Here is a 14379-nt window from a genome sequence, read left to right on the forward strand (position 1 = left end):
GGAGGTGCTCAAGACCATCACACCTGAAGTCTTCCAGGGATACATGGACTCATGGAAAAAACGCTGGGACCATTGTATACATGCCCATGGGCACTACTTCGATGGCGACAGTGAGAACTAGGAGGTAACTTACTTTCCTACAATATTCAAATTACAGTAATCCCGCATTTTTTGCGGATTTTTTGTCTACGGTTTTGCCCTCTCGCGGATTTTCTTAGCATTAATAAGTTCAACAAAAATATCCTTGAATATACAGAAAAAAAAAAAAAAAAAAAAAATGAAATTCCCGCAGCTTCCAATTGTAGCGCGGTAAACTCACGCCACCCTCTGTCCCTTTCCCGTGGCCCCTCTGCCAGTGTTACCATATCTAGCATAATTTTATTCTTTTAGCATAATTTTGATCAAATTTTCGAGTCTGGAATATTTTTTAGCATATTAGAAGTTTTAGAATCATTCTAGCATAATTTAGAATGGAATGGAATATTTTTAGAATAATTTTATAAAAGCTACAAATCAGAGAGAGAGAGAGAGAGAGAGAGAGACGAATAAGGTAAGAAGATGTTTGAATAATTGGTTACTTTCAGTTTGGGCTTGGTTGGGTTGGATTAGGTTAGGTTAGGTTAGGTTGGATTAGGTTAGGTTTTAGGTTCGGTTCGGTTTGGTTCGGTTAGGTTAGGATAAGTTTGAGCTTTGTACTTTACCCATGAAACCTAGGTTTTTCTGATGGATTTTGGTATGATTCATTCGATTTTCAGCTTCATTTCAGTCGGAAATGACCATTTTCTGTGTTTTCCCCCCTCCCTATAACCCCCGATTCCCCAAAGATCCCTCATTATTTCAGGGGGATGGGGGGGGCATATCTCAAAATCTGGTTATTTCCGACGGAAATGATGCTCAAAATCGAACGAATCACATCAAAATCCATCAGAAAAACGTAAGTTTCGTGGGAAAAAGCAGTATGGGTAGATACCGATATTTATCCTCTTACTGTATGTAGGTTCATTTTAATATTTTCATAGTAAACAATACATAATTAATATGTTGCACGAATATGTATAGAATTTTATCATTTAGCTTCAAGTTAGCATAATTCATTTTTTACTTGGAACAAATATGCTCAATCTAGCATAATTTTTTCATTGCCCTAGCATAATTTCGTTGTTTGGATATGGCAACACTGCTCTCTGTCCCGCATTCTTCAGTCCACGCCTGACTGCCTTAAGTGGCTGTTGCGGTTGTAACCACACTATGATATGAGCCTCTTGCCTCCCACTTGCTTTCCACATGGCCCCAGGACGTAAGCCAGCCTCACCAAAGGCTAATAATACAATTAGTAAGAACACCAAAGTGACAAAACGATCAAGTTATGACCTTAGAAGAGAAAATTGTGTTACTGGACAAGCTAAGAAACGACCATGCGAGTGTTTGCTATCACCAGTTAATGCATATTTTTATTTTGTACTTTTTGTTAATAAATGTGTAGATAATTGTGTATTACAGTACGGTGTTTACGTTTTTCCTTCATAATGGAGTATGTGCTTTCAATCTTGTAAGAAGGTATTTCGGGATGAGTATGGAGGTTTCGGGACAATTCGCAGTCACAACAAACGCAAAACAATTCGCCTTCATTAATGAAGATAGCTATGGGTGACGCTAGAATATAATTCAAAGGCGACTACAGCGAGGAAGAAACAAATAAATTATTGACTAAAGGTGCAACTAATAAATAATATCCAGAACCTACGCTACTGAACATAGACTGCTGGATCCCCCTGAAATATAGTTATTAAAGTATTGATTAATTAATAATAAGTATATTGATGAAAGTACTGATTAGTATATTTATAGAATGGCGGGGAATCGTCCAGGGTGCGAATTGTTCTGAAGGGGAATCGTCCATGTTTTGACGGGGAATTGTCTGACGGCGAATTGTCTCGCAATCAGTATGGACATGGACTGTGTGATGGGCAGCATGGTGCACACAAGTGCAAGTTTTCAATTGTTAATAAAGTATTCGCGGAATTGACTTTTCGCGGGGGTTACAAGAACGTAACTACCGCGAAATATGCGGGATTACTGTACTGGAATTTTTGGGTAGCACCTCATATATATATATATATACATACACAGTACAGTAATCCCTCCAAGATCGACATAATAGAGCCCAAGCAACATCTGGGACTTGGAAAAAAAAATCCCCCTGGACAGGTACTTATAGACCCCAACCCAACCCAACTTTGAAAGCCACCTAAATAACTCCCTTCCGGACATGCACAGCACCTATTTAAGACTCTATGCACACAAATAAGGGACAGAAACCATAATATAAATGAAAATGAAAAGGAACCAGAGAATGAGAAATCAGAATTAAGGAAATTATTTAGCACTGTGCGGGGTACTTACGGCATGTATGTGGCCATTGCGAAGATTAACCCGCCTCCTCTATGGCTCCGACAGTGGTGAAGGTGCACTTGAAGCATGTACAGTAATCCAGTGTTGCGCTACACTTAGTCCTTTGCACTGTGAAAAATAATGGTTTAACACTGCACATTCTGTTCTGACTTGTGCCACACCAGTTGTAACACGCCAGTGTTGCAGTCTGCAATTAATCCTTTGCGCTCTGATTCTAAATTCTTAATGCCGCACAACACTGTAAATTCCCATGTGGTCTAGTGGCAAGATATTGCAGTTTATTCACAAAGGCAAACATGTGGGAAGCCATGGCAACGAGCGTGGAGTCACAATGGTAAGTAGGCGGGAAATGGGGAGGATGCAGCGGCACTCTGGCAGACATCACTGGAACTACGTGCCAAAACACAGCTGTTCGTCACCGTGCGGCAAATTTAGAGTAGGAATGAACACATACCAGGCTCCCCCCCCCCCCTGACATTTTCTGGCCATCTTTGGTGTCCCAGATTTCCAGATATCTTAGCAAATAATCCAAGACAAGGACTAATGGATCCAATCCCAAAATGTCTGGGACTTGGGGTGTCCGGGTCTTGAAGGGATTACTGTAAAAGTAATTCCTCAATTATCCAGACATCCATTATCCTAATAATCCATTATCCAGATACTGTGATCTGACTGTTCGAAACCATTATTCATTCATTTTTGCATTTTATCTGGAGAAAATGCTTGCGTCCGGGTGGAAATTATGGTCAAGCAAATATTTTCGCCCGCCAGGGCATTTTTTTTCATGTTTTTTCACATCATTGCAGGGTACAGCCCTGCAGTGGTGACTGCTTGTCTGTGATTGATGGGTCTGCCTGACCATGGTAATTGCTTGGCTGTAGTTTATAGGTCTGCTTGACCAGACAGTGTTGTGCAAAACCCCAGGAATAAGTGTTGTACGATGGATTATCATGGCCTTTCACAATCACTTTCAAAGTTCAGGTATGTACGAAGGGGGGCCAGGGGAGAAGTTCATTATCCTGACAGCCACTATCCAGATATGCCTTTGGTTCTATTATGTTGGACAATTTAGGGATTTCTGTATATATACCTGTATATGTTATATCATTAAGAATATCTCCTGGGGAAACATCTCATGCTAAATTGGAGAGGGAATGAAAGCATTCAATCCTCTGTCCGAACATGGCAAACTTCCATAACTTTCCTGACAACACTAACTCTACAGACATCTGCATAATTTTTTTCGTAAAATGCTATCATCATATTGTCATCTACCCTTACTACATTAACTCATACACAACTTCCAAGTCACACACTGCAAACTTACACGTGATTCCCAACCTATCACCAAACCCTCTCCTGCTCTCACAGTTACCAGACACATGAGGTCTGGTGCACCCAATTTACATAAGTGCTTCGAGAGGTGGGTAACGCAGAACTTTCTGTGACTGTACCATATTACATATCTCATTACAATGATGTCAGTTTACAGTATGATTAAGGGTACTAGAGAGAGGAGCCTTTGCACAGTGTCACCTTAGTGGCTGGGCAGTATTATGCAATGTCCCTTAACTCCCTCCCAATCCCTTGAAAGGATGTTGGTGAAGTGCAGGTGGGGAGTAATTTCAGCCTTCAGTCTACTGGGCTAACACTCAGAAGAACCTGGTGTTACAATTTTAGTACTACTACTACTACTACTACCACCACTACTGTGGCTACCACCAGATCTATGGTGTCTCACACTCCAAAGGCTTATAGATCCGAGCTCATTTCCATAATGCCACACTGACAGCTACACACTATACCATACTCATTAACCAAGCTTATTTAACTTTCACATGAAAGGCCTTTTTTTGCACAACGGAATGTGAAAAATATTTCCCATTAGAAACTGAACGTAAGAAAGTAAAGAAAGGTATAATATTCTAGGCAATTCTGTATGATTTTACTTACTGAAGGGAAAACCACCCATGCAACAAGAGGATTAATGAAACTGTAAACAGTGAATACCTGGAGCATGGAGCGTGTGTAGGGAGCATTGATCATTGAGGACATCATCTGTGGGTTTTCCATCATCTGCTGCATCAATGACTGCATTCCAGGGCTTTGCAACATTCCAGCCATCCCCAGTCCACCCAATCCAGAAGTGGTGGTGGTGGAAGAGGTGGAGGATGTGGTTGTGGTAGTTGAGGAGGTGGTAGAGGAAGAAGTGGTGGAGGCGGAAGTGGATGTGGAGGAAGACCGTGGGGCCCAAGGGTTAGGTAGAGGGGCACTGTTTTCACGGCCAGCCTGTGTGCTGTCTGGTGTAGATCACTGAGTTTTAGAAAATTATTACAATACAGTCAGTCCTCAACATAAGTCACCATTCTGACATTCTATCTACTATTAAATCCACGTTGCTATTGTTCAGCCCATACATCTAGCTAAGCAGACCCATCAACTGAAGGTAAACCACCACCCCAGCAGGGCTGTTCCATGCAGTGAAATGATGTTGCCTTGCAGCTGACAGACTCACCACAGCATGTTGTGGAGAACAGTGTGAAAGTTTGGTTCCTAGATCGACACTGTAATTTTGTGTGTCTCCACCCAGTTAACAGGGGCACCATAGTAGGTTCCACTTCACCATGTAATTTGGTTATGTGGTTACCACCCAGTACTGTAGATGATTTCCTGGGTTGCAGGAAATCACTAGGCTTGTTACTGGGTGCAGAGTAGAAAGACGAGGAATACAAGTTACAGGAGGGAGAGGGAGATGTAGGATGAGAAGTGGTGAAACAGAAATAGAATGAGAAAATGGAAAGAAAGAAATAGCACTACATCAAGTGAGTGAATGATGGTTGCTAACACCTACCATCATTAAATCCATGTAAACAGCAAACTGCTTATTAAAGTCTCACCACTATCTGTGTCCATCCACCCTTTGTGGGTTGGTAGATAAAATAAGTACCCTGGATAACACTTGGGGGAAGTAACTGGGAACCTGGAAGAAGCAATGACCTTGTGACTGTAAATTACAGTCAGCCCTTTCTTTACCATGGGATATCACGACGATGTATTCTTCCATGATGCTGGTGTTGATGCCAACACAAGGATATCATATAAGCATAATACCGCACTCTAAGTCACCCCCAACACATCAATTGAATAATGTGGTACTACTGTACCGTTTCTGCAGCATGCCACAGACATTTGTTTGTGCAGTACACAGGTACCACAAAACAGTATTGTGATACAGAATTAATAATGATCTTGACCAAGCTATTCAATAAGATATGGGTGACGGGGTTACTACCATCAGTTTGGAAGAATGGTGTAATTGTTAAAGTTCCGAAGAAAGGAGACCTGAGTGAATGTGGTAATTGGAGGGGAATCTCTTTGTCACCGATAGCTTTGAAAGTTTTCAGTAGAGTGTTGTTAAATAGGTTGGAGCCGGTGGTTGAGGGTATTCTGAGGGATGAACAGGCTGGTTTTAGAAAGGGACGTGGTTGCAATGATCAGATCTTTATAGTTAGGCATTTGATGCAGCAAGTTAATGAAATGAGAGTACCGTTAAGTCTTTGTTTTGTTGATTTTGAAAAGGCTTTTGATAGTGTTTCGAGAGAGTCTATGGGGAAGATCATGAGACATTATGGAATACCAGAGGAGTTTGTGAGGGTCATTATGAACATGCATGAGGACACATTTTGTAAAGTGATGGTTGATGGTTGTCTGAGTGATTTGTTTGAAGTCAAGTCCGGAGTAATTCAAGGTGGTGTTCTATCACCTTTACTATTTACTGTATATTGGTCATTGATTACATTATGAAACGTGTTGGAACAGAAACCGGTGCAGGTATACTTTGGGGAGAGAACAGGAAACTTATGGATTTAAATTATGCAGATGATATAGTTTTGATTTGTGATGGGCCAGAAGAGATGCAGAGAGTGTTGGACTGTTTGGTGAGTGAAGGTCGCAAGGTGGGTTTGGTTATTAATTGTGGAAAAACTGAAATAATCAATATGAATATGGAAAATGCGCAGGAATGTGTAATTGGAGGTATGGTTGTAAAGCAAGTTGATAGGTTTAAATATTTAGGTACTTATTTAGCCAAGGATGGTTCTTTGAACTTTGAATTCGAGGAAAGGTTAAAGAAGGCTAATCAGGCAATGGGAATGCTTAAAAATATTTGGAATAATAACAATTTCTCTGTGCATACAAAAATCAAACTTTATAAGGTAATGGTTAGGAGTATCTTAATTTATGGACACGAGTCTTGGTACAGCACAGTGACTATGGAAAATAAATTCTTGGTGTTTGAAAATAAAGCACTTAGAAGAATATTAGGAGTTAAGTGGTGGGAAAGGGTACCAAATAGTAGAATTAGAGAAATAACGGGAGTGCAGCCGATCGATGAATATGTTAGATTCTCACGATGGAAGTGGCTAGGACATGTGTATAGGAGACAGGGAATAGTACGAGGTACACCAGGGTGGGTGGCACCTGGTAGGAGAGGTAGAGGAAGGCCAAAAGAGACGTGGATGAGGACAATGAGACGGGAAGCTGGAGATGAGTGTTGGGGAGATCTTGAGGAGTTAGCACAAGATAGGATGTGGTGGTGTGAGTTCATCGAGGCCCTAGGCATCCCCGAGGGTGCCACAGGAAATGATTGATTGATTGATTGATACAGAAGGGGTTAATTCAGTCATTATGATATCATGTTAAGTTCAATACTATCATCACCCAAATTATTATAGTCAATTTTGGGGAAAATTATTATATTCTGCTTTGGAATGGATTAGAGTGTTTCCATTAGCCTCATCAACACTAAACGTCTTAATTACTTTTCTTAAGCTACCACTGAAGATTTCCTTTTGTTTCTGAGATCTCTAACACTGAATGTGTTTAATGGTAATTGTAAACGGAGAAAATAAACATAGATTAAGTAAATCTACTAACCAGTGCTGCTACCATTGCCTACTAAAGATGCAAATGGATTTGATCCAAACTGTTCTTGTGCAGCATTCAGCATTGGTTCCTGGATGTCTCTGTACATTCTCTGAAGAGCGCTATAGCCACCTGAAAGTGGAAAAGCATGTGTCAGCATGAAAAATGAGATAAAATTGTGACCAAACATATTTTCTCTCACTTACCATGACAGGCTTGCTTCAAACCCATAACAATTAGGCAGTTTTGATTCACTAAATCTGAGTTCAATTCACCATCCCACTTCAATCTACATTTGGACAAATATCAAACTACCCATCAGTCCCTATCCTCATCTATTCACAGTAATGACATTACTAATATAATTTATAACAGATGCTGCAGTGCATCACTGTTGGGTGGTGACACAGATAAACTGCCCAGTTTTACAAATGCCCCTCAACTCCCTCCCTATCCCTCAATATGATGATGGTGGACTGCAGGAAAAGGGCCACTTGAGCCTGCAGTCCAGTGGGTTCACATTCAGATAAGCCTGGGGCCACACCTCTAATAATGTCATCATTGCTATCATCTCTCTCTCACTCACTCACTCGCATGCACACGCACATGGGGAGACAACACATGAGTCAGACGTATATCACTGAACTCTGCTCTGGGAATACCTAAGTTGTATCTATTTATGGGTCAAGCTCATTTAGGCTAATTTTTAAGTGATGATCCAACATAGTAAAACAAGTAATCGCAAAGTATAGCCTAAAGTAAGTAAACACCCAAATCAGTGTCAAGGAATGATGAATTTACTTATGGCAGCTGGATAACACCAAGACGAATGCAGTGATACAACAACTGTGAGTAGAGATTAACTTTTCTTTAAGATGGCTTCATATTTTGGAAAGATCCCTTTAGAAGGTGCTAAGAGAAGAGGCAAAGGTAAAAAACAGGATGATGACTTCTACCCAGAACTGATTGAAAGGGATACTTATGATAAGTTATTTGAAAAAGTAAAAAGACTGAAGAGAACTTATCAAATGGAAATCAATGAAATCAAGAATGAGCTACGCAGACAGAAGGAAAAAAAATGAGGAATTAAAAAAGGAAATAAACAGAAAAGCCACAACAACAGATGAACTATCAGCTGAGGTACATTCAATGAGAATGATGGATTGTGAAATGAGATGTACAATTGTCAACCATGAGGGAATTATGGATGATTTTAAAAAAGATATGGAGAAAACCAGAAATGATACAGAGAAAATCAGGCAAGCAAGTAGTTTGACAGACCCAAGTAGTAACACTGAAGAGAAAATAACACAGGTAAATGAAATGGTGAGAAATTACAAAGATGAGGTACAAACTGGCTATGCTGAAGTGGTGAAGTCAATAATTATTTAGATATAAAGGCAGAAGAAAAAAGCGTAAGAAAGGAAGTGAAAGAAATAATAAAAAACAACCCAAAACTAGTCATGGAAGCCGTTGAGATTAACAGATCTATAGTAATCAGTGGCACAGGTGAAGAAGAAATAAAAACAAAATCTCAAGGGACAAAGAGGAGATGGAAAATATAATGAACATACTGAAGCAAGTATCAGAGGACATCTGTCATAAAGATATAGAGGAGCATAAAAGGCTATGGAAATATGAGACAATTAACTCAGGGCCCCTAAAAGTAACCTTCCAAAGTGCAAACTCTGAAAAAAAAAAAAAAAAAAAAAATATATATATATATATATATATATATATATATATCTATCTATCTATCTATTGCCAGACGCCTCAATCCCGTTTGGGGTGGCCACAAACAAATCGCCTCCAAGTCGCCCTGTCCCCTGCCATTTCACTGCCCTGCTCCCAACTCACACCCCCCTCTCTCATATACCTCTCCACCCCATCCCTCCATCTCATCCTCAGCCTCCCCCTCCCTCTTCCCCCCTCCACCTCACACACATAAACTCTCTTCGTCAGTCTTTCACCCTCCATCCTCTCCACATGGCCAAACCACCTCAGTGTGTTCCTCACAACGCTTGCTATCACATCCACATCCACACCACAATGCTCCTTTATATCCTCATTCGTCAGCCTGTCTCTCCACGTGACTCCACAGGCTCCTCTTAAATAACTCATTTCCACTGCTCTCACTCTTGACTTGTATCCTTCCAACAATGTCCAAGCTTCACTTCCGTACGTTAGAGTTGGTATCACAATACTGTCATGTAGTAACTTTTTCACTTCCATGCTCACTTCCCTGTTTCTTATCACTGCTTTCAAGGAACCAGCAACCTTTCTTCCCTGCTGTACCCTTTCAAGCACATCACCCTCCAAACCTCCATCCTTACTCATCACACTACCCAAATACTTAAACGTACTCACATTTTCCAATTCCTCACCATCTAACCTCGCTGTACATTCACTAACTTCACCTCTCTCAAAGACCATCACTTTACTCTTCCCTACATTCACCTTTAGGTTCCGTTTCTTACACACTCTCTCAAACTCATCCACCAAGCCTTGCAGCTCCCCTTCGTCTTCACTCAACAACACAGTATCATCTGCAAACAACAGTACAGGGAGTTTCCAAACACTATCCTCTCTCACCAGGGCCACTCCAACATCCACTACCCTACCTTGTACCTCTTATATTACCCCATCCATGTACAGATTGAACAACCATGGAGACATGACACATCCCTGTTTCAAACCAACTTTCAAAGAGAAAAATTCACTTAGTTCACCAACCACACGCACTGCAGCCTTCGCACCATTGTACATACTCTTCACAGCATTCAACAACTTCCCATCTACTCCATATATTCTTAACACTTTCCACAATCCTTGTCTATCCACCCTGTCATATGCTTACTCCAAATCCATGAAAGCCGCATACAACTTCTTTCCCTTCTCTAGAAACTTTTCCACTAAAGATCTAAGAATGAATATCTGATCTACACAACCTCTTCCCTTCCTAAAGCCTCCCTGTTCTTCTCCAACTAATTTCTCTGTTCTTTCTCTAACTCTGTCAATAAGTATCCTACCATACACTTTTCCTATTATACTAAGAAGACAAATACCCCTATGATTACCACACACTTCTTTTTCCCCTTTTCCTTTGTACAAGGGAATAATTATACCTGACTTCCAATCCTCCGGGACTCTACCTTCCTCCCAGGCCAATCTGCACATCTTCCACATCCATTCTACTACTATATATATATATATATATATATATATATATATATATATATATATATATATGCCAACAAGCTCATGGAAAAAGGGGAATTAAAAAAAGTATGGATAAAAAGATGCCTAACTCAAGAGAAATTGGGAACACTAAAGGAGAAGAGGGAGGAAGCAAAAACAAAGAACAAGGAAAGATCAGTGGAAAAGAAAAGTATTTTTTACAAAGTACAGTAATTAGACTGCAGGTACAAAAGTACATGACCAACAGGGAATATAAAGAAGGAAGGTAGTAGACTCAAGTTATTGGCAGTATGTAAACAAGATGATTAAGCTGATGTACTCAAATGAAGATGGAATGGTATCTAAATTATCAGAGATGAAAGACTATACCAAAGAAAAGGAACCACATATTATTTGCCTAACTGAAACAAAATCAACCCAAAGGATATCAAAGGAGACACCAAACTTAGAGGAATACAATATATGAAGAGATGGGAAAAAAAGGAGGAGGAATTATAGTATTAACAGAGAAAAATCTACAAGTCAAAGAAATAGAACTAGATATAACCACACAAGTAGAACTGATTGCAGTAGAGATTAATCCATCTGAAGGGAAAGTAATTGTGGCTAATTTATACATGCCATCCAAAACAATCACTTGGGAAAGAGGCAAATATGAAGACCTGGTGGAGAGTACAATTTTGAGTTTAAGAGCATTACTACATAGAACAGAAGAGAAATATGAAAGAATTATATTAACTGGAGATTTCAATACAAATATACATTGGAATATTCGTGATATAAGACACCATGAAAGCAGTTGGGACCAAAAGCTCCTGGATCTTGTGCAGGAGTTTTTCCTAACACAAAAAATGAGGGAAAACACCACAAAAAGACGACCTGATAATCCATCAGTACTAGAACTTATATTTACCAGGCACGAAATGATACTGACAATGTATCACCCTCCATTTGGCAAAAGTGACCATGGAGTACTGAGTTGCAATTTCAAGACTGCATACAACATACACCCACTCCAAAATGACTTTTGACTTAGGACCAACACACAGAATTGCTATGGGAGAGTTGTGTCTTTGCTTTTTGTTTCCACCTCTACCATGTGAATTTTTTTGACAAGAAGTAACTGGCAACTCCTCTGGTGTTGGCAGGTGGTGGTGAAACACTCAGCACATCAGTGCCTGCCCAGAAGCGAGAGTGGGCGCATATGTTCCCGTCTCTCCGAGCTTGCACCCCCCTCTTTTTTTTGTATGCATTACTGTTGGCCCTGTTATTTTCCTAGAGTTGAGTTGACATGCCTGGAAAGTACTGCTCAAGGGATAATCCATCATTGCATGAAGGCAGGATAATGTCCCTATCAACACGATTCGTGAATGTACTGGTTGCACAAAGTTGACTGTCATGAAGCTTCTGAAGAGGGAAGTAATCAAGAACCCTCGACTGACAGCAGCAGAACTGAAGAGAATGCAGCCCCGGCTGTTACGAGACGTCTCAATTCGAACAACCCAACACAGCTTGCAGAAGGAGCTGGGTTTGCCAAGCTGCACCACAGCCAAGAAAACGATTCTCACTGACCGCATGAAGAAGCAGTGCATTCAGTTTGCCAAGAAGTATGCACACTGGACATCGGATGAGTGGAGAAAAGTTATGTTTTCCGATGAAAACACATTTCGGGTGTTCCAGATGCATTCTGTTGTCGCCCTGCCTCCCACAGTCGATATGACCTTGCTTACATGGTGCCGACTGTTAAGCACCCACAATCAGGAATGGTATGGGGGTGTTTCTCGGGTGAAATGGGAAGGGGAGGCCTCTACTTTCTTCCTAAGAACTTGATGAGGAATGGTGGCTGGAATATTCAAGTTCTGAAAGATCATTTGTTAAACTTTTTTGCGTCATGGGTGCAACTTTTTCATGCAAGCTTCAGCTCCATGTCACAAGTCAAGAAAGGTGACAAAATGGCTTCAGGATAATCGGATTGAGGTCCTTGACTGGCCTGGCAACAGTCCAGATCTAAGATAGAAAACTGCTGGGGAAAGATGAAGAAAATCGTGGCAGAGACGAAGACACCCAATCTGGACAACCTAAAGACTGAACTGACAAATGTTTGGTGCAAAGAAATGTCCTTCGATTCCTTTAGAGATCTAAGTGATTCCATGCCAAAATGCATCCAACCGGTCCTGAAAAACAAAGGAAACATGATTTCATATTAATGAATGGCATTTCATGAACAAACATTGTGATATACTATGATTTGTGTTTTTAATACCTTGTGGGGGGAGGTCCTATGTCAGTCAGTGGTAGCTGTAGTTAACAACACAGAGTTACAAAAAGAGCCTAAACTTTAAAAAGGGCAACTACCATGACCTAAAGAAGTACTTCTTATAAACAGATTGGGAAAAGGAGATTCGAGGACAAGATTTAAATGCTATATATAGAAAACTGTGAATTTTATAAAACAGAAGTCCGAAATTATGTCCCACAGCACAAAGAAACAGAAATGAAAATAAAGAAATGGTTTAATACAGAACGTAAAAAATCTAAAGAAAAGAGAGACTTGCAGCGGAATTGATACAGATGACACAATAGTGAGAGGGCATATAACAACTATAAACAGGCAAGAAATGATTTTACAAGTATAAGGAGTTACAAGTAACAGTAGTGATCAACCTAAGGTACTTTCCAGTTACGTCCAAAGCAAAACCAATGTTAAGGATAAAATACAGTCCATTATGGACAAGGGCATCATCTATACACAAGAGAAAGATATTTGTGAAGCAGTAAATAAAAATTTCCAGTCAGTTTCTATAGAAGAAATTAATTTTGGAAGTAATATGGAACATGCATGCTCACACATATTACCAGCTATACAAATATCAGAAAAAGAAGTACAGGAAGAATTAAGTAAATTAGACAATGGAAAAGCAAATGGTCCTGATGAAACTTCAAGTTGGGTGCTACATGAATATGCAAAGGAGTTATGTAGACCAATATATTTAATATTCAAGGAATCTTTAAGTCAAGGTAAACTACCTGATTTTTGGAAGAAAGCAAACATGGTTCCCCTATTCAAGAAATGGAATAGACAGAATCCACTTAATTACCAACCAGTATCACTGACCAGTGTTGTAAGATACAAGAAAAGCTGATAAGAAAAGCTTGGGTAAATCATCTAGAAGAACACAATAGGATAACAGAAAGGCAGTTCGGTTTTAGAAAGGGAAAATCATATATTACTAATCTATCAACCCCTAAATGATGGGCATCAGAATGTTCTGACATACGCTCAGGACGGGTATAATCAGCAGGTGCGATATGGTGGGGAGTTGGGGGATGGTGAGGAGGAGAGGGCTGAGTGGTTGTGGGAAGTCGGGGGTGGGTGTTGGGGGTGGATGTGGAGGTGGATGTGGGTGTGGGAAGTGGGGGTAGGGAGATAGATGGGGGGTGGGTAGGGGTGCGGGGGTTGGGTTTGGAATGGTGGGGTGGTTTGGGAGGTTTGGGATGGGGGTGGGGGAGGGTAGAGGGTAGTGGGTTAGGGTGATGGGTGGACAGTAGGGGATGGGCGATAGGGGGAGGTGGGGGGATGGTGGGAAAGTGGGGGATGGTGGTGGGGTGGTTGGGGGGATGGGAGGGTTGTGGGAGGTGTGGGGGGTTGGGGAGGGCAGGGGTAGTGGGAAGGAAGGGGTTTGGGGTGGTAGGGGGCAGTAGGGGGGCTTGGGGGCAGAAGAGGGAGTTGGAGGGCGGTGAGGGTTTGTGGGTGGTGGGGAGACAATGGGAGGGTCAGGGTGGGAGGGGTGTATAGGTGTGGTGGAAGGGAGGGTTGGGGGGGGTTTGGAGGGGTGGGGGTGTGTG

General features: G+C 40.9%; 1 protein-coding gene across 3 annotated transcripts in view; it reads right to left on the reverse strand.

The window, feature by feature from the left end:
* Positions 1 to 14379, reverse strand: part of Ubqn (ubiquilin) — a 109564-nt gene that overhangs the window by 50362 nt on the left and 44823 nt on the right. For all 3 annotated transcript variants that reach the window (XM_080283674.1, XM_080283675.1, XM_080283676.1), the window contains exons 5-6: positions 7348 to 7467; positions 4423 to 4712 (exon numbers count right to left, since the gene is read on the reverse strand). In XM_080283674.1, coding sequence (XP_080139800.1) covers positions 4423 to 4712; positions 7348 to 7467 — 410 coding nt within the window. The remainder of the gene's footprint in view (positions 1 to 4422; positions 4713 to 7347; positions 7468 to 14379) is intronic.

This window comes from Coenobita brevimanus, chromosome 98 (genome assembly GCF_032717465.1).
Source record: "Coenobita brevimanus isolate Jiangsu-jjx chromosome 98, ASM3271746v2, whole genome shotgun sequence".
Classification (NCBI taxonomy): domain Eukaryota; kingdom Metazoa; phylum Arthropoda; class Malacostraca; order Decapoda; family Coenobitidae; genus Coenobita; species Coenobita brevimanus.